At 36.2% G+C, this 21,535-nt stretch overlaps 2 protein-coding genes across 10 annotated transcripts in view; both read right to left on the bottom strand.

Moving 5' to 3' along the window:
* atad5a (ATPase family AAA domain containing 5a) overlaps nt 1-14,503 on the bottom strand; it is a 20,325-nt gene extending 5,822 nt beyond the window's left edge. Inside the window, exons 1-19 of one of the 2 annotated variants that reach the window (XM_047572679.1) lie at nt 14,153-14,503; nt 13,746-13,809; nt 11,959-13,634; nt 11,761-11,830; nt 8,582-8,740; nt 8,132-8,276; nt 7,813-8,055; nt 7,538-7,677; nt 7,274-7,424; nt 4,886-5,125; nt 4,309-4,405; nt 4,104-4,186; nt 3,874-4,001; nt 3,612-3,789; nt 2,768-2,935; nt 2,412-2,630; nt 2,240-2,304; nt 1,902-2,091; nt 1,672-1,808 (exon numbers count right to left, since the gene is read on the bottom strand). In XM_047572679.1, the coding sequence (XP_047428635.1) occupies nt 1,672-1,808; nt 1,902-2,091; nt 2,240-2,304; nt 2,412-2,630; nt 2,768-2,935; nt 3,612-3,789; nt 3,874-4,001; nt 4,104-4,186; nt 4,309-4,405; nt 4,886-5,125; nt 7,274-7,424; nt 7,538-7,677; nt 7,813-8,055; nt 8,132-8,276; nt 8,582-8,740; nt 11,761-11,830; nt 11,959-13,634; nt 13,746-13,796 (4,140 nt within the window). In that variant the 5' untranslated portion in view covers nt 13,797-13,809; nt 14,153-14,503. The remainder of the gene's footprint in view (nt 1-1,671; nt 1,809-1,901; nt 2,092-2,239; nt 2,305-2,411; nt 2,631-2,767; nt 2,936-3,611; nt 3,790-3,873; nt 4,002-4,103; nt 4,187-4,308; nt 4,406-4,885; nt 5,126-7,273; nt 7,425-7,537; nt 7,678-7,812; nt 8,056-8,131; nt 8,277-8,581; nt 8,741-11,760; nt 11,831-11,958; nt 13,635-13,745; nt 13,810-14,152) is intronic. The other variant, XM_047572680.1, reaches the window with a different exon arrangement.
* A 3,787-nt stretch (nt 14,504-18,290) lies between these two features.
* Nucleotides 18,291-21,535, bottom strand: part of rfx1a (regulatory factor X, 1a (influences HLA class II expression)) — a 35,532-nt gene continuing 32,287 nt past the window's right edge. For 7 of the 8 annotated variants that reach the window (XM_047572683.1, XM_047572688.1, XM_047572682.1 and 4 more), the window contains exons 15-18: nt 20,868-21,076; nt 20,590-20,743; nt 20,455-20,500; nt 18,291-20,365 (exon numbers count right to left, since the gene is read on the bottom strand). In XM_047572683.1, coding sequence (XP_047428639.1) covers nt 20,205-20,365; nt 20,455-20,500; nt 20,590-20,743; nt 20,868-21,076 — 570 coding nt within the window. In that variant the 3' untranslated portion in view covers nt 18,291-20,204. The remainder of the gene's footprint in view (nt 20,366-20,454; nt 20,501-20,589; nt 20,744-20,867; nt 21,077-21,535) is intronic. The other variant, XR_007111048.1, reaches the window with a different exon arrangement.

Below are 21,535 nucleotides of genomic sequence, written 5' to 3'. Positions count from 1 at the left end.
GCTATACTCTCTTGAGAACATTTTAGGTTGAGATAAATAGTATGACTTTTTTGCTTAGAGCGGAAACATCCTGAAATCTTGATCGAGTCTGCAACCAGCAGTCACACAACCTAACCATACCAAAATGCAGATGATGGTCATCCTCCAGCAACACCTTCAACAACTGTTGAAAAGAATTTTTAAACTGGCCCAACCATCCTTCACAATGCCATCTCGAAGAGCTCTCAGCCAGAACCTTATCTCAAAACGCTCGGCTTGTGTAGAAGCACATCTGAGTCTGATGAGAAAAGCTGAAGTTTGCCCAACAATAAACCTATAGTCGAATCGATCAATGAGATCACTCTATGGGATGATGGGCCATTTTATTGTTGATTTTGATTTACAGAGCATTGTGTTGAGCTGTCAGCGTTTTAAAAGTAGGCATACGGCTGAGAATATCTGCCAAGTTTATGAGCATGTTCTAGAGAATTTCAAACTTCAGAACGAAGTCTCTTTCATTGTAACTGAAAATGCATCAAATATGATAAAGGCATTCACACTGTTTCCACTAATTAATGTTTAGAGTGAAGAGGACAAGGAGGATGACCTCTCTGGTCTGGAAGTGGTCAATTCAGAGGAGAAAATTGCATACTTCCTGGAGGGAATGCATAAACTTCTGCCTGCTAATCATCCACTGGAATAGCCAGCTAAAGATGTTGAGGTCAGTCCTTTTAGTTCCTAGCTATGTCCTTGCTGAGCTCAACTGCCCTATCCAGCTATCTGCATATGCATTTAAAACGATCCAACTGTTGAGGAAGCTACAGAGTGCTGTCAGGCAGAGAGAACAAAAAGTTTGTCTCCACTTTACAAACTTCACTTGATGTCTTCAAAAGAGGAGGAAATGGAGTGCTTCCAGTCGGTTGCTACGCTTGAGCCCAGATTTAAACTGGAGTGGTGCATTGGTGAATAGCACATCCTAATTAAAAATCAAATCCACCTACCCAAAAGTCAGTGCCACCTAAGACCTAAGACAATATTACAAATTATTCAAAATGAAGAGCACTTGTCTATAATTTTAGTGTTTGTAATGTATTGTAATTATTTCTTTTATTTTATTTAAGCCAATACCTCTGTTAAACATGACAAATTCTTCCTGTAACTTGGCTATAGGGATTTTCTCTGAATTGCAATGAATTAAATTCCACTTCCTGTAATTCCAATTCAAATTCCAATTCTTCAAATGAATTGAAATTCCAAATTTGGAATTTTGCTCTATAGAGTTAGATACAGAGATAGAGACAGACAGACTGACTGCAACAGTTGTTGCATAAAAAGTGTACATGCTTTCTCATACAATCTTGCCATAAATTTGCTTAACACAAGTTAGGCACAAAGACTTAATTCTTTGCAAACCTTTACTGCAAGGTAGTGTAAAAGACTTGCAGCCACTGATTATATAATAATTGTGCATACAGCCAAATCTGTCAAAGAGGAATAGCATGTTTTTTTGTTGCTTCTGTAAATGTAGCATGTTAATGCACCTGCAGAAACATTTCTGGCATTGCTATGTAATCATTTAAAATCTATTATCTCCGCATTACAAATTCTATTATTCTTAAAATAAGGAGGTTACTGCTTGGTCATTAATTTAGACTCTGTTTCTTATGTATGAAGTAAATGTGAACAGTTTACCACTAGCAGTTCCCAGATGTCTCTCTCAGGTTCAATATTCAGCAGACCCAGCTTGCTCTCAGTACAGCCAGTGTCACAAGGAGGCAGAGTGGAGAGGACAGTTGCAGGTGTGTCTCCTGCTACTTCTATGTCTGCCTCTTCGAAAGAAAAACATAAGTAGTGGCTATTTATAAAGCAATAGTATTATTGACAATATTGTTATTCAAATTCTTCCAAGTTCACCTCCTTACCATTTTTGCCAGTCTGCACTAATGGCCTTGCTGTGTGGCTGCCCCCTGCACTTCGAGTCCAGAACTGCAGCTGCAGTAAACTCTGCCTGATGTCACAGCCATTGAGTCTGAGCAGAGAGCTCACATCTGATGGATCTGTCCTCAGGTCCTCAGCCAGACACAATAGCTGCAAGTAACTGCCCACATTCAACTATGGTATAACGAGAGCAGAACAATGGAAAATTGGAAAATCAAAATATCAAAAAAAAAAGAGCAATGTAATTAGCATCACAAGATCCAGTCATAACACATTTTGTCAGATAATATGAAAGAATCAGGTTCAGGTGTCTGCCACTTACAACAGATGGTGTTTTGAAAAGGATCTCTTCAAAGGTTCCATCAAACATGGAGCTAAAAGCAGGATCTACAAAATATACAAGACCTGTATTTTTTAAACTCAATGACACGGTAAAAATTAACAACAGAGGCCAGAATGGAAGATATTGCTTTGATTTTTCTACTCATACGAACCATTGGTAGTGAGAATGACTGGCCTCTTGGTCGTAGTCATGAATGTCTTGATGGCAGTAAGAAACCCTGAGTCATCGTCAAAAATAACATCAACTTCTTCAAACAGAATAAGAGATGTTGCTGTCTTTTTGCTTGGTTCTTCACTGTGTTGGGCAGTTGTAGCTGTTGATCTGGCTGCAAGGCCTTCATGCTTACTGCCACTTGTATTTGCTTTCATGACTTTTTTGGAAGCATCATTAAGAAAAGATATCAGAGAAAAAGAAAAATTGTAAATTTTTGTATTGCTTAAGTCATTGTAAAAAAATTTCATAGAGGAATGCATCAATAAAGAAGTTAAAAACAGAATGCGCGTTTACCCATGTTTTCATTTTTTGACATGTTAGGCGGCTCCTTTTTGACAGCATGGCCCATTTTAAAGAAGTTGGCTAAAGAGGTTGGAGTGCGACTTCCTCCGTTAACACCTTTTGGCAACTGGGGATGTTTTCTTGGAGAGGACACCATCCCGCGAGGAGACTTTAGCTTTCCTAAAAAATGCAGAATGTCAACCAGCATTTCATTTCATAACAATTCATAAAACAAATAAATCCCAATAGTCAACAACGCATCAATAACAATGGGCTCACTGTACAGTGCTGTGTACTAGAGCCCTTCGCGGGACTGTTTTCTTCACCTCGCTCCAACCCGCTCCCGCTGAATTTCTGACCATTACCGCCCGCACCCACAACGTGTGTGTTACACTTCCACCCGCTCCCACAATGTGTTCTTTTCACTCCCGCCCGCACCTACAAAACTTAATAATAGAACAATAATAGAAATGCTTTTTTTTGTCTTCTGTCGTCCTGCAGGAGAAAACACGTAATTTTATAGGCTATTAATGAAGAGATTCATGGGGTTGTTTGTTTCGTTTTCCTGGAGAACAGAGCAGGTGTGTCGACTCAACCCGGAGGTGCTGGATTTGTGTAGACTAGTATTTTTGGACATTCGTTACAACTAACAAAGTCCAGTTCGTTTCCATCTGTGTCACCAACAATTGAGAAGTTTCTCCAAATGTCAGACTTGTCTTGCTTCGTCTTAGTGCTGTAAATACTTTCTTTGAGCTTCCTTTCGACACCATACGTCCCGAATCCCGCCGTGCTTTTTTTTTTTTTTTTTTAGTCGCCCACTCCCTAATCCCAATGCAGCCCTCTACCGTATACATACCTGGAGAGGATCGTGGCCTGGCAGTGCCAGGACTGCTGTTCATTCCATAGTTGGTAAAGTATGTGGGTTTGGAGACACGGATACCCTGACTATCCACCTGGTGTGACTGAGTGGCTTCCTTCAGCTGGGACAGAATAAGACGACCATTTCGCTGAGACGACGCATTGACCTCAAATACCTTGAGAGGTGAAATGAGGTTACATTTTTGTACCTAGCAACATAACGAATGAATGGCTCTGAAATACATGAGCTATTTTTGTACCTTGAAGCCCAGTTCCTGGGCACAAGCATAGACTGCAGCGGTTTTTCCTACTCCAGTGGGTCCACTGATAAGCACTGTATTACACAACATATCACCTCCATCCTGGGAGTCCTCTTCCCAGTCTGATTCTTGACACAACGACATCAAGCAGTCAACAGAAATGTGCACCAAACCAACAGAAGTAGTAGTAGTAGTAGTAGTAGTAGTATCAGTATTTTTTAATTTCTCACCAATGCTGCATTCTTCTGTTTTCTTGTTTTTCTGCCTTTTTCTTTCTTCTTGATCTGCACGTAGTTTCCATTGTTTAAGCCAACTAGACAGAAAAGAAAGTCACGTAGTCAGTATTTACACCCATACATTAAAATGTGATAATATTGTGACAGTTAAATAAAAATACACAGCTAATGCTTTACAGATACAGGAGCATTTCCTCACCTGTGCAATCTCCTCACGGAGGCAGCGTTGTCTACAATATCACTGGAGTGCTGAGGCTGGTATTTGTCTGTCCACATTATGTCTTCTTTAAACACATCTATGGAAATAAAAAAATTGAAAAAAACCTGGGGATTCAAATTCACAGCAACATTTCTTTTGACAGCAGAAACCAAGCTGTGAACACAAACACATCTTAAAGCTGAGTTACAGATTCGGTAATGTTTGCTGTCAACACTACAAACAACATCTTTTACACTGTCATTCTACACACCCGATACTTATGAAATTGAATAATGTTCACTGACAGCATGTGGAGGAATGAAATAAAGCAAAACAGCAAACTAATGCGATATCACAGTCAACACCTCATTTGCAAGCATAGCATAAAAATGCTATAGTCTGCATGATATGACCAAGAACTTCCTATTCACTCATGGTAGTCATTCAGGCATTTCTGCATTTGTAGACAGCTTGGCTTAAATCTATGTAAATTTGTACACTTTACACTAAATTTGGACACTTTTCAATTTTATTTATCTGCTGTTATCAGCATTAGGAGAGCAATTTAATACCGCACCTCTTTTTTCAGGGTCCTCCCTCAAAGGCAAGTCAGTCAGTCTAACTACATCATCTTTGGAACATCTTTTTGGCTCTAGGTGAGCTATGGAGACGATCTCTATTGAACGATTGGCCCGCTGTTTTTTTGCCACCTTCACTGTATTATCCCCCTCGTCCTCTCTCCTCTTCCTCTTCCCTCCTACAGGTTCAGCTGGCAGTAGGGTGCTTGTGTCTGGTGGTCTGACTGCAGCCTCTGGACCTAGACAGTAAATAAATTGGTTCGCATAACAATTACTGACCCAAAATGTATGTCTAAACAGTATTCATTAGTAGTACTTCCTTGTAACTTGTAACACCTGTCACTTTTTACTACTAAAGAAATACAAAGTTAAACAAAATATGGTCTAAATTACAACCAAGTCTGTGCTTAACATAATTGATTCTGCAACCAAATGCTTGGCAATACATCTGTACACCGATTCAAAACCTCAGAAGATTAACACACTTGTCCTGAAAGTACACAATCCAAGAAAAATATTACACTTGTTTCAAGAAAATTAATCATTTGTACATATCTGAGTAAAAGTAAGTGAACCATTGTTTTCAATATCAGTATTTTTCTTTTTTCTGAAAAATGCGCCTGAAAGAGTGGCAGCATATTGCCAGTAGCTCTGTGATTTTCCCCTGAGCTGCCTGGAGTAAGGGCTGAGATCCCCGTTGAACTTCAGAAGTGTTGTGGATGTTGGGCTGAGTTGGAGGTGGAGGAGCAGAGAATGAAGTTTAGGTTGGTGGCGAAATCTGTGCTTATAGGGAATGTGAGGTTTTTAGCAGCAAAATGGATGGACTGTGTGCGCTTGATAGGAGCCAGAGAGGTAACTAAATTTATTTAGGTTACACAAATTGTAAATCGAACAGATAACTTGAACCAACTAATTAGTTGTTTACCACATAAGGCAGAAATTTATAAAAATATTCAGGTTTTAATTGTAGAAAAAGAAATACACTACTAATCACAGTTTGCCATGAAGGTGTTTTGCACTGTTTTGGTTTTACCAGTTTTTAGCCATTTTTGCTGTGACATGGTCTTGTAGTTCCCATATAACACATGAAAAACTATACACTATAATAGCATTTCAATGTATTATGTTGAACAATATTGTCTCCAAGACCGATTTAGTGTAAAAAAATAACTAATAACCGGAATATTACAGAAGCTTCTAATTAGTAAAGTAGGAAATCCACCTTCAGGCGCATTCCATTTGAAAACTCTGAATGGAACTCACCATAGGCAGCGTAGCCTAGTCTATTCCAAGTTGCTAATTTCTCACTTTGTACCCATTTCCTAACTACTGTTAGTCATTCAATTTGTAAGATGCATAGATATCATTAAATCCAAATGTTTGCCTGCATGTGAACACATTACACACATGAATATCAGAGTTGTGGCTTTTAATTTTTAAGAGATATATCACACTTGAACAGATGATCATAGTTCAAAAATATATATCATGCAGCTTCAATACTTATTTTGTATAAACTGTACAGTTGTGTGAACATTTTGGTAAATGGTCTTGCTCTTATATAGCGCTTTTCTACCTACTCCTACCTACCTACCTAAAGGTACTCAAAGCACTTTTACAGTCAGAGACACATCCACCCATTCGCTCACACAAGCACACACACATTCACACACCAGTGTCTTGCTCAAGGACACTTCAGCACACTTGTTATGGCACACTCGGGGGATCGAACTGCTAATCCTTCGGTTCATGGACAACCCGCTCTACCTACTGAGCCATAGCCGCCATGGCTCAGTAGGTAGTATATTGATAACAATATATCAAAATACCCAGTTTGCAGCATGCAGTTTGAGTAGCACACACACGCACAACTACTCAAATATAGACAGGTAGATTTAGGTAACTCAACATCTGTAGACGGATCATAGCTGTATTGTTGTATTTGCTGCAGTAATATAATAGTAACTACAATGTTTCTTTCTTGTTGTCTTTTAGGACTAATGGACTGTGAAATTTTAAAATATCGCTGATAGCTCGCTGACATATACACTTCATACTTTGTAAGGAAACAAATATTTGTTAAATAAATGAAAGGTTTATTTAACAAATGATTCTATCTGTGGTGTTTTTACATTCAAATTCTATTGTAGAAATGGAAGAAATTCATTCTTGCCCATAATGCCAACAAATTTCCTAAATTGGCAGGTTAATCAGCTGACGTGCATATCTGCTTCCTGATAGGGTGATATGACAAATAAAACGTGAAATGTTGCCTAATGAGGAGGCAGAAACACAAATTTTTTTCAAACTTTTTTTTTTGCAAATGTATTTCTTAGTGCGTAGGTCAAAGGGCTAAGCGGAACAGTAACTACTGGTCAAATGCTGACCTGTGGCTGTGAATTGCTGCTGATCATCTGTACGTCTCTTCAAGAAGCGAGTGATGAACTGGTGTGCAGTGAAGTGAGGATTAGAGGCTCTGGACTCCTCTATTAGCAGCTGACGAATATAGTCAGAGATTTCCAGCTTCCAGCCTGAAAACTTAAAAGGAAAAACATACTAAATTACTAAAGGTTGCATTTGCTGTTAAAAACCATGTATCCAGTAATCCCAGTGACAATCCCCCAGAAATCACTATAATAATTTCAACATACCTTTTCAGAAATTCTTCTACAGGCTGGTATTGTCTTCACACAAAGAGGACCAATGACAGTGGGTTGAGGTGGGTTGAATGTTTGGCTCCAAAGGTCTTTGAGACGACGCAATAACAAAGACTCCGGCCAAAGATTGTTTTCTGTCAATACACAAATGAAATATGTGCTTTAGCTTTCTAATTATGTCCATTAAAAGGCTCTTCAAAACAGGAACAGACTTAACTAGAGCCGTCAAATTATGATGACAACATATTTTCTATGAAGGAACAGCTTACCATTTGGTAGTTGCGTTGTGTGTGTAACTGGCTGAAAGGCAGAACAGGAGAGAAAGTACGCTTCCTTAGAAACAATGGTCTTGTCCATCTGTTTTTTAAAGGACTCGGGCAACCCACTCTTCAAAAACTTAATGCGAGCCTCAAATTGCTCATTGTGGGATTTTTCAGAGCCCTTGTGACTGCTCTCATCAACGATAGAAACCCCCACCGACCCCGACTCGCCCTGCAGGGCCACTTTGGAGTCTGTAACACAAAAGTACAGCTAGTTAAATGAGGCAACAATTAAATTGTAAAATTGTTAACAGTGAGAACTAACTACCTGGGACAGCCTTAGTGTCAATGCCAGATTGTGCAGCTTGGCCCAGAACAAAATTCAGATTGCGTAGAGGCCTCTTGGTTCTACCCTTTCCTGGTGCCCTTTGATGACTGGCATTCTGGTCCTCTTCCACGCAGATGACAGAATCCTGAGAAAATAAACCACATAATGAACTTCTCAGCAAACAGGAGTTTGTGTTCATTGTGTTGACCTTTTGAACATAACATGGCATCCTGTTAATTATTTCCAATTTCCATGAAACTTTATAATAATAATTCAAGATCCAAGTCACGCTTACTGACACTTCCACAATAGGTCCATGAATTAGAGTAGAGTAGAGTTCTGGACAAAAATATGTTTTGTGAAGTCAGTGATAACAAACCTAACAAACTTTGATTGTGACTGTAAAAAGACAAAGAGCATATCGTCTGCCTTGTTGGACGTTGACCCTACCTCATCTTCACAGCAGTTCCTCTTCATGGAGGCCTCAGTTTGTGATGTATGCCTTAATGCACGTTTTTCAAGCACAGAAATTTTCTTACTCTGCTGAATCCCTTTGGCCTTTTCCACTAACTTCTTAACCCGTTTGTTTTTAGGCTCTCTTAATGATTCCTGAAAAAGTTAAAAAAAAAATAATATATATATATGTATACATATATACATATATGTATGTATATATACATACATAGATATACATACATACAAATATATGCACATATATATATATACACACATATATACACACATATATATATATACACACATATATACACATATATATATATATACACACATATATATACACATATATATACACACATATATATACACATATATACACACATACATATACACATATATACACTATACTTACACACATATATATACACTACATATACAACATTATATTACACATACATTATACACTATATACACATACATATACACATATATACACATACATTTATTAATACATATACATATACACATACATATATATACATACATATACATATACACATACATATATATACATACATATACATATACACATACATATATATACATACATATACATATACACATACATATATATACATACATATACATACATACATATATACACATATATACATACATATACACATACATATACACATACATATATATACATATACACATACATATATATACATATATACATATACACATACATATATACACATACACATACATATATATACACATACACATACATATATATACACATACACATACATATATATACATATACACATACACATATATACATATACACATACACATACACATATATACATATACACATACATATATATACATATACACATACATATATATACATATACACATACATATATATACATATACACATACATATATATATATATACATATACACATACATATATACATATACACATATACACATACATATATACACATATACACATATACACATACATATATATACATATACACATACATATATATATACATATATACATACATATATATATATACATATATACATACATATATATATACATATATACATACATTATATACATTATACTTACATATATATATACATACATATATATATATACATATATACATACATATATTATATATTACTACATATATACATACATATATATAATACATATTATATATATTACATATTATACATACATATTACATATATACATATATACATACATATACATATATACATATATATCATTATATATATATATATACATATTATACATATATATAATATATACATATTATTATATATATACATATATATATATATATATACTACATATATATATATAATACATATATATATATACATATTATACATACATATATATATCATATATAATACATATATATATACACATTTATAACACATATATATATATACATATACACATACATATTATTATACACTACATATATACACATATTATTATATATACATATACAATACATATATATATTATACATATATATATTACACTATAATTATATACAACTTATATATATATATACATATACATTACTATATATTATATTATATTACATATACACATATATATACACATACATATATATATACATATATATCTATATCACATATATATATTATACATATACATACAATATATTATACATTATACATATACATAACATATAACATACATATACATATACATATATATATACAATACATACACATATATATACATATACATATACATACAATATACAATACATAACATATATATTATACATATCACATACATATCATATATACATATACAATACATATACACATATACATATAACATTACATATTACATATATACATATACACATACATTTTATAATATACATATACACATACATATATATATTATACATATACACATACATATATAATTATACACATTACATATATATCATATTACATATACACATACATATATATATACATCATAACATATATACATATACATATACATATATAATATATACATATACACATAATATATATATTACATATCACATATATTATATATACATATACACATACATATATATATATATTACATATACATATATATATATATACATTAATACATATATATACATATACATATACAATATATATATACATATATATACATATACATATATATATACATATACTACATATACTATATATAATATATACATATACATATATACATATACATAATATTATATTAATATATATACATACATATTTATACATATACATATATATATATACATATAACTATACATATATATATACATACACATTATATATATACATACACATATATATATATACATATTATATTATATTATATATACATATACATATATATATATACATATACATATATATAATACATAACTTATTAATACACTATAACCATATATATATATACAATACACACCACACATATATATATACATTACAACACACACATATATATATACACTACACACACATATATAATATACATATACACATACATATTATATACATACACAATATTATCTACAATACATATATATATAATACACATACATATATATACATCACACATAATATATTATACATACACACATCATATATATATACATACACCAAACATTATATACATACACACTATATATATACATACACACATATATATATACATATACACATAATATACATTACACAATATTACATATACACATATTATTAATATACAATGATATATATCTATATATACATATACACATATATATATACATATACACATATATTATCATATAACATATACACATTATATATGTATGTGTTGTATATGTATATTATATATATTACAACACATACAACATACACTATTCACTGTGTGTGAACACACACACACACACACACACACACACACACACACACACACACACACACACACACACACAGTTAGCCTACAATGAATTTGTTTAAGTGGGCTCTTCCTTGTTAAAACAAGGCCCCATTTCATAGTTTGTAAATATACTTACCTTAGAGAAGTTCATGCCACTTTCTGCCTTGGAAATGGAAACATTTTTCTGGACTCGAGTAAATTTAATCCTTTATGAAACAAACAAACAAAAAATAAATAATGAATAAAATGTGGGACACAAGAAAGATCACAATTCATACATAAGACATTTCATAAACCAGAATGTATAATAGTAAGGTGTGAGCCATATAATTACCTGATTGGACTTTCTTCTGTGTCCAGTGAACACAGCATTTCTGCTACAAAGATGCCATGCTTGGCCTTGAGTGTTTTTGAGGTGGACATCTTAACTGTGCTGTCCTGAGGTAAAGAAGTGGCAACTGTATCATTTGTCTCATTCAGTTTTCTGTTCTTTCTGACTGAAGTTGGGATGGTTTCAGGTGATTGTCTGACTACGACCTTTCGAATGGACCTCCTTGCACCCGCGATGGAGGAAGTTAAATTAATCTGAGGCTCTTCCCTTTTGCCATCATCCTCAAAAATCCTAGCCACTACTTCTTCTACAACAGCATGTGCGGTGGTCACTTCCTTCTTTTCCTCTTTGGGCTTGTTTCTGCCTGCTCTTGCTGGTTGCACTTTAACAATTTTGTTTTCCTGATAGGCTTGAGAGACCTGCTCAGCAGATGGTGAATTCACATTATCATCAGCAAATCTTTCCAAAACTTGCTCTCCAGATTCTTTCTGTTTGCCTTGGCCATTGACAGGTTTGCTTTTATACCCATCAGTGCTGGGTCGTTTGAAGGCAGCCATGAACTGCTTCCTCTCTGACTCGCTGCACCTGGAAGTGGATTCGATTTCAAGCACCCCCTCTAGATCCCCCTCTTGGAGAACCACATTGGATTTCCGTTTGACAGTCAAAGAAGACAAGGGAAGTTGGTGTCCAGCCTCTGGGTGAGAAGACAAGGCTAGCTCTGCAGGGCCCCCTCTCCCTTTTCTGTAGTTGAATATAGAAGCTATCTTTGTTACTGTCTTGTTGGCTTCTGGTTTCGATGACATTACGTGCACTTCAGCCTGGATGGTGACAGTTCGGGGTGACACCTGTATAGACGACTTGCCAGATTCCACATTTTCCTCACTTTTGAGGTTGTCAAATTGTTCAGAGTCCTCTGTTGGGATTACAGTTTCATTATTACCCTGTCGTTCTTTCGTGTACTCTTCAATAATGTCCTGACTCCGCACAAAGTCCTCAAAGGAGACTGTGACGGTACTGCTGTTTAACATAGAGATTTCATCTGGATTGACTTCCATGCTTGCATCACCCAATGTACAGTCCACTTCATTACCATCTGGGTCTGAACTTTTTGCCTCCTGTTGCTGCCTCTTCCAATCATTTTTTGTAGAAGTATTGACCAGTTTTGCTTCATCTCTTGAAAATACAATCATTGGTAACTCATTAGTGTTCATCAGTACTGATTTAAGTTTGACACTATTCACACATGTGGCACGATCTTTCCCTTTTCCAGTCCACTCATCATGGACATTACGTTCCAATATTCCTGTAATGGCAGAAGCCTCAGCACTACGCCCAGTGTGCAAAACTTCTACCATGTCCTCGCAAGAATTGCCAGATTCACCTGTCACAAGTTTCCTTGTAACTTTGCTGGCTTTCCTACCCTGCTTCTGAGTTGGTTGTTTCCCCCCATTTGTGTGGCTGTCTGTTTCAGCAGCATCAGACCACTGATAGTTTTCTTTAGATTGATCTGGTGAGCTAGTCTTTTTAGAAGATGGCGTTTTCCTGCTAAAGTACTCCATGATGTTGTTGGAGCGAGGTGGGGAAAATAGCTTCTTCATTGGCTTGGCTATAGGGGACAAAGGGTTTGCAATTGTCTTGACAACACGACTGCCATCATCTTGGCAAGATTTCTTACAGGGCTGTTGAGAGTGAGTGACAAAGTAAAGCAACCATGAAAATACATGAAAACTATTCCAAATGCAACATCTGGTGCATGCTTGACATAGGCCAAAGTATTGTCATAGAACTACCTGGGGGTCAAAGTCTGCAGTGACAGAAGCCATAGCCACAACACCAGTCATACTCTGGAAAGAACTAAACCAAAACCAAGAGAAACATGATTAAACACAGACTTGAAAGAGCAATAAATAAAAGGCACCAGAATCAAATGAGAAGGACTAGTGGTCCAAGACTCCTGTTATAGAAACAATGGACATTTTAGCTGTGGGAATATGAATTTCTACAAAAGACACTTAAGTGTCTATCAGCCTGCCTACTTCCTATAATAAGATAAAATAACAACCTATTATACTACATATCTAAATATACTGTAATACAGTCAGAGCCATTTCTGACATGGTGCCAGTTGTTGTTGTTGTTGTTGTTGTTGAATGACGGACGGGCAACCACAAAAAAGCAAGGGTTAAGAAGCACTTACTAATAATGCCGAACCAGTAACTTTCCGCAAATTCAGAGACTGTTTTCTTGCAGTTTCTTATTCGCCTCTACACGCGTGTGTGAAAGAATCGGCAGAGGAACGATTCATAGTTCGAGACGAACGGCTGTTCGGTAGACATCAACTTTGTCTGCAAAATAACAAGTTAGAAAACTTCGCAGGTTTGGAACAAAGCAGCTCCACTCCTCGCAGCTCCCCAAAATGGTCCACTCATTTCCCCATCGGACGAAGTGCAATATGTTCCGAGTAAATACACAGAACACCGTTTTCTTTACGTATGCTGCTATTTCAAAAACGCGCCAGACTTGTCGTGAATTAAAAGCGCCAAATACACGTCACCTTTGGCATAGACCATTCCACCAATCATAGGAAAGAAAATGATTCCGTCATCACCCGACGTAGTTCCCCCTAAAGAAAGATGGCGTGCGGTGTTGAATTTAATGGAGACGAAATATGGACAGCTACCTCTACTGGCTAAATATCAGTATGCTAAATTTACTTCAATGCACAGTGAGACAGGGTGTTGCCGTGTCAATTCCAAAACCTGGGAAAGACGCCAGATTTAAAGAAAACAGAAGACCCATAACAATTTATTTATACTACCAACTCCTGACGTACGTTTTCACTACTTGTCGAATATGAATTATGAATTTTAAGTAAGGGTATGAAATTATACACATTATTACATCATAACATTGCTTTATAATCTTAGAAGCCAACCAATGCACTTTTCACCTACATCTGTATAACAATAAACGTTACCTTATTATATATTTACATAATATGTAAACTTAATACATTGGAAAGGATCTTTTCTGTGAGCATGCTGAATAATTCAGTAAGCAGCGTTGCAAGCATTCTAGGACCTGATTTAGGAGGTTAAATACAGCCCTTATAATGTTTATCAGTTTCCCTAAAACCAGTAAATGGTTAGTGTGTTTGTGTGTTGTATGTAAATGGTAAATGGTTTACATTTCTTATGATAAATAAAGACTGTTTTTTTTAAAATTTATTTATTTATTTATTTATTGTGGTCATGGATCCAATTCCATGACCACAATTGAAAAAAAAAAATGTATAGGAAGAATCTGAATCAACTTTATTTGGCCATGTGTGCAGACCCATACAAGGATTTTGGCTCCTCTTACATGTTGCTCTAAGTATACTTCAAAAGGGATTGATATTATAGATAATACAGATGCATACATTTGTATGTATATAAATGCATATATAAATGTATATAAGTGCATGGGCAGCACTGTTACAGTATAGATCAACATGAAGATTTGTGTGTCATTGTAAGACAAATGAGTATTCAATGTATTTGTATACTCAGTTATCTGATGACTTACATGTACATAAGCAATGATTAAACTTTAATAAAAATATGAGTATATAATATATAGTCTGTTCATTGCCTATGAGTAGGTGATGTGCTTGGATGCTTTCTGTCTGCTGATCCAAAACAAACTGTAATGGATGTGCAGGAAACAGAAACAGCATTCATTAACTTAGACTGAGCTGTTCAGTTCCACACACTTTTGTTTCAAATACACAAGGAAATAGAGCTGGATAGGAAAAAAGGTGCCAACACTCCAGTACACAGGTATAAATGCTTGCTGGTGTAGGCTCTGCACTGACATGTTGCAGGAGTATAACTTAACTAAGAGCTACAATGTAGTTCTGGGGTGGTGGTGTTGGTCTAAACCTGCAGTAAAATAGCTGGAAAACAAAAGAACTCGTTGGTCCGTCCGCTTCTTTTGGAGTTAATGGCAATTCACTTGGGGCATTACCGCTAACTAGTGAGCTGAAGTGTGGAACAGAAGTTTGTCAGCAACAAAAAATATACAATAATTATTTTTCAAAAATCGTGAAATTTACCAGTCTCTCATGAGCGAGTAAACTGGGTCAGATTTTAGGGCCAAAATGCAACCATTTAGGGGCAGTCTGGAGCCCTGGCTTACTGGAAGGGTCGTGGAGGCTGATAAAGGAGGACGGCAGATCCGCATCAGGACAAGGATGCTAGCGACCTGGACAAAAGTGTGTCTCCTTCCAGAAGCAGATGAGCCTTGAAGATCTGCACTGATCTCTTTTTACTCTCTCTCTCTCTCTTTTTTTTCACATATGAACATATTTTCTTGACTTGGACATTTATACATATAGAATGAGCAGACTGCAGAAGCGAGCAGAAATGAATAGACTACATACATAAACACTCACTAGCCATTTTCTTAGGTACACCTTGCTAGTAAAAGGTTGTACCCCCTTTTGCCTTCAGAACTGCCCTAATTCTTCGTGGTATACTTTCAACAAGTTGTTGGAAACATTCCTCAGAGATTTAGGTCCATATTGGCATGATAGCATCCTGCAGATCTGTCGGCTGCAGATCTATGATGTCAATCATATCATGTCAACTTCCCAAAGGTGAAATATTGGATTGCGATCTGGTGACTGTGGAGGCCATTGGAGTACAGTGAACTCATTATCATGTTTAAGAAACTAGTTTAAGATGATATTATCTTTGTGACATGGTGCATTATCCTGCTGGAAGTAGCCATCACTACACTGCGGTCATAAAGGAATGGACATGGTCAGCAACAATACTCAGGTAGACTGTGCATTTAAACCATGCTCAATTTCTACCACTGGTGAAGCCAGAAAAAAGACATTGTGTGTGCACCAGCAAATACTGGGTGTGCCAAATTTATTTTAAACAGACGTGACACGTGACGTGCTCTCAAATAAATAAATAATAAAGTAATACAAAAAGCACACATTGTGTTCTCAAAAAAACAACACACACACAGTCATTGCGTGCCCAGTGAGATGAACATAGTGAAATATAACACACTCATGCACTCTCACAGAGCCATAACTTATCCACATTATGCAAGATCAACAATGCTATTTAACCATCTGAACACAACTACTGGACTTAACGGCAGAGTAAAGGACACCACAATATTGCTGCTTACCTGTGCGCACTGCGCAGCTCTCAATTTAAAGGGCAAGACGGCATGGTTTGGCCTTGAAGGGATTTTTAATTTCATCAGAGTCCAGTTTTTCCACAAGCTCTTTTTCAAACATGAGCAACGGCATGCTATTTAGTCTCTCTGTGAGCATTGTAGCTGTGCTGGTGAATTTAATCCTGTTTACAACTGAAAGCAGGCTCTCCACAGAGCAACTTGTAACAGGTAGTGATATCAGAATATCAAATAAAATTTTTTGGGTGTGCCAGCTGCTTCTTTGGGTGGCACCGGCACACCCATGCACACCCGTGGCTACGCTATTGATTTGTACTAAGGGGCCCAGAGTGTGCCAAGAAAATATCCCCCACACCATTACATCACCACCACCAGCCTGAACCATTAATACAAGGCAGGATGGATCCGTGCTTTAATGTTGTGATGTGCAACTATAGTCTCAGTTTCCTGTTCTTAGCTGACTGGTGTGACCCCCGGTGTGGTCTTCTGCTGCTGTAGCCCATCTTCTTCAAGGTTGGGAGTGTTGTCTGTTCAGAGATGGTATTCTACATTCCTTAGTTGTAATGAGTGATTATTGAGTTACTGTTGCCTTTCTATCATCTCCAACCAGTCTGTCCATTCACCCCTGACCTCTCACATCAACAAGGCATTTTCATCCACACAACTGCCGCTCACTCTTTTTTGGACCATTCTCTGTAAACCCTGGAGAAGGTTGTGTTTGAAAATCCCAGTAAATCAGCAGTTTTTGAAACACTCAGACCAGCCCATCTGGCACCAACAACCATACCACGTTCAAAGTCAAAATCCCCTTTCTTCTTCCTCCATTCTGATGCTTGTTTTGAACTTCAGCAAGTTGTCTTGATCACCTCTACATGCCTAAATGCATTGAATTGCAGCCATGTGATTGGCTGATTAGCTATTTGTGTTAACAAGCAATAGATCAGGTGTACCTAATAAAGTGGCCAGTGAGTGTGTGTCTATATGTACACACACATACAGACACACAAACACACATATTGTGCGGTATTACTTTAAGCGGACTGTGTTCCTTGTTTGTCGTTGTGACTTAGATGATGTAATTCTAAGGGGTTCACATACTTTTTCTTGCAACTGTAAAATACAAGCAGGGATGCAAATGCAATTCAAAAATTCTTTAATGTATTTGTTTAAAATTAAAACATTTTAATTGCATTCTACCACCTCCAAAGGCACAATCCTACTGATTAGCAAAACAAAAGTCATAAAACACTGCCTCTTTCTTCTCCGTTTATACATGAAAGATTGTGCACTATAAAATGATTGGGTAAACAATGGCCATTTTCTCTGCTCTAGAAAATTAAAAGACTGGAATGATATCTACTCATTAGTGGTAGCTTTAGACTCAATATAAAAGATAATGTGCTGGTTTAGGGCTGGCAATACCTGTTAAAACAGGTGTGGCAGCAATTTTAAGACTGCATTAAAAAAAAAAAACTTTTAAAAAAGGGACACGTTTACGACAACCTGTCTCAATGAACGGTGTTTAAGAACATGGATGTTTGAAACAAAACTAAGCCATTGGCAGAGGGGCAGAAATGCATTGAGATGAAGGAAATTAATGTTGGTGGAGGACTGCTCTCATCAAATTTTCTAAACACTTGGTGGTACGAGGTATATGAATAAAATCAGACACCTCCACCTCACCATTAAAAATGCAACTAAGATTCAGAGAAAATTAAAAACATTTCAAATAACTGAACATTTAAAAGACAATATTCAACATGTGCAAAGAGGCAGGGCCTTAGCCTGTTTGTGGACAAATCATCAGACATGATATAGAATTGACAACTGGATGGAGAATCTCAAATCAATATAGCACACAAATTCTGCTTATAATATGTGACAACACATCACCATACACTGCACAACAAAACAAACAAAACAAAACAAATATACAGTAGAATATGATAATATCACCATTCTTATTCAGGCACAGTCCTCAAAACAGAGAAAAAAAAAACAACATTTAAAATTAATGATTTGTGATCAGAGCAAATTGCCACAAAAGCTTGCCACAGACATGGAAAAATATATATAAATGAGGCAAAGGAATATGAGGCCACAGAGAAACTTAGGAACTTACTATATGTATAACATTTAAGCATTTTGAACATAAAATGTGATGTCTACAGTACCTCTCTCATAGAATCACATGTTTAAGAAGGAAAGATGTTTTTTGCAGCAATTAATGGGAGTCCCTATTCCACAGTCATAGATTTATCTTTACAAGTGTGTGTAACAGCTGCAACAGGCACTCTTCAGAACACAAGAACATTTCCTTTACATCCGAATAAAAGAAGAAACTGAAAATATAAATAGGCCTCCCAAATTAAAATGTAATGCCTTAGAAAATATCTACAACAGTCAACACTTGACATGGCTCACAATCAAACAAACACGAAAAGCATGTTCAATGAGCTTTCAGAAACAAGAAAGCAGACAGGCACACACACACTAGACAAACCCACCTGAAATCCCATCTGCCTGCTGTCACAAACATCTCATGCCTTCTGTTTCACCATAACATTTAACATATTAGTAGCAATTAAATTAACCATTTACCAGTTAAGTTTATTTTGCAGCCTCCTGCTGTTGAATCTGCTGTTAATTCACTATCAGACTGGTATTTAAAATATTCCAGATGTTCCAGGAATTACAGTTTTAGGAGGATGTATGGGGAGCATAAGTTTATCAGAAAGAAGACAGCAAGGGTACAGGGTGTAATGCAATGACACACATAAAACATGCCTAGTTTTACTTATTTTTTCCAGATTCATCCAAGGATTTAAATGTTCTATGCTTCTCTTAATGTGAAGAGAAACATGAAACATTATGCTTCTCAAGCCACACCCTATTAATTTAATCAATGGTGCCAAAATTGATTGTGCCATCCAGGCAGCAGCAGTTACGGATTGTTTCACAAAATCTACAGTATGTACACATGTGGTGTATAAATTAATGTTCTTTGTACATCTGTTTGTTTGTGTACAATTATATAATCAGCCCAGTGATTAATTATCACCTGACCCAGAGGAGAAGAGGACTCTCTGGTCAGTTCTTGCCAGCTTGGCAGGTGGTTCAAGTGACTCCTCTCCTAGCACAGCCCCATCTGAAGGAAGGGACAGCTCCTGGCCTTCTTCATCACTCTCCTCTTCCTCTTCCTCTTCCTCCTCTGCAGACAAACGTAATAGAGAAGGTAACAAACAACACCTGAAACATGACTGCAGTTAGTGTGAAATAAAGTAGAAAAAAAGTGCAGACCTTTGTCAGGATCTACTTGGTTCAGACCCCGTCCTAGACTGGCAAACTAATGACAAGAGGGGAATGGGTTAGTAATGTAAATATTGCTTAGATTATTATATGCAGTTATCTGTGTTGTATGTGTGTGTTTGGTACCTCTCCCATAACAGCAATGGGGGTCTCTCCTTTAGCCAGTGCCACTCTGTGCTCTATAAGGTAGTACATATACTCGTCATAAAGCAAACGGATCAGGTGAAAGGATCCAAAACTGGCTGCACTCCGCAGGGTCAGGTCTCTTATCACCATGGAGCTATAGATTACAATAATAATGGAAGACAACTGACAAACAATTCCAACAACAATTCCAGTTTCATTCTTCCATTTCTTATGACCCCTGACCCTAATGGTTGACCTTAACAGCTCCCCTATCATACCTGTAAAAGGACCACTTCAGAAGGAAGAGCTTTGCGGCCTTAGGAAAGGCAGGGCTTTCCTGGTATGGCTTTAGGACCTGGGAGACCACATTATCAAGCCAAGCAGCCCACTGTTCCAATGAGTTCTGTTGCTGAAGGGTCAGTTTGAAGTCCTGCTCCAACTGCTGGACAACACGATCTTCGCAGCGGCACACCCATGAAGCCTGTTCCTGAAAATGGGCAAAGTAGTGGGCAGTTGTATCTTGGATTAGTTAGTAATTAGTTAATACAAGGGTAATGTTCTGTGTTTTTCTAACAGAATGTCCTGAAGGACAACAAGATCAAGAAGGCTATCTGGACAAAAAAACAAAACAAAAAAAAACAAACAAAAAAACTTCACACTGGCTAAACATGCAACACATGAAAAAAATGGTTGAATATTAACACCATTAAAATCAATGCAAGATTCAACTAATCCATTATCTCAGGAATCTTCAATGTTTTTCAAACCAAGGAGCCCCAAATTGATGGAGAGGTTAACTACTACTTCCATATTAAACTCTGCCAAGTGCCATTTATAAATACACATTATTTTTATAATTCTGCATTCTTTATTAAGCTATGATAAATTATACACAGGTTCCAATTTTTTACTTATCTTTTACCTTACATGCATGCGTGTGTGTGTG

The sequence above is a fragment of the Mugil cephalus genome, chromosome 20, assembly GCF_022458985.1.
Source record: "Mugil cephalus isolate CIBA_MC_2020 chromosome 20, CIBA_Mcephalus_1.1, whole genome shotgun sequence".
Classification (NCBI taxonomy): Eukaryota; Metazoa; Chordata; class Actinopteri; order Mugiliformes; family Mugilidae; genus Mugil; species Mugil cephalus.
The sequence above is the reverse complement of the archived record's forward strand: the minus strand, read 5'-3'. Positions and strand labels throughout refer to the sequence as shown.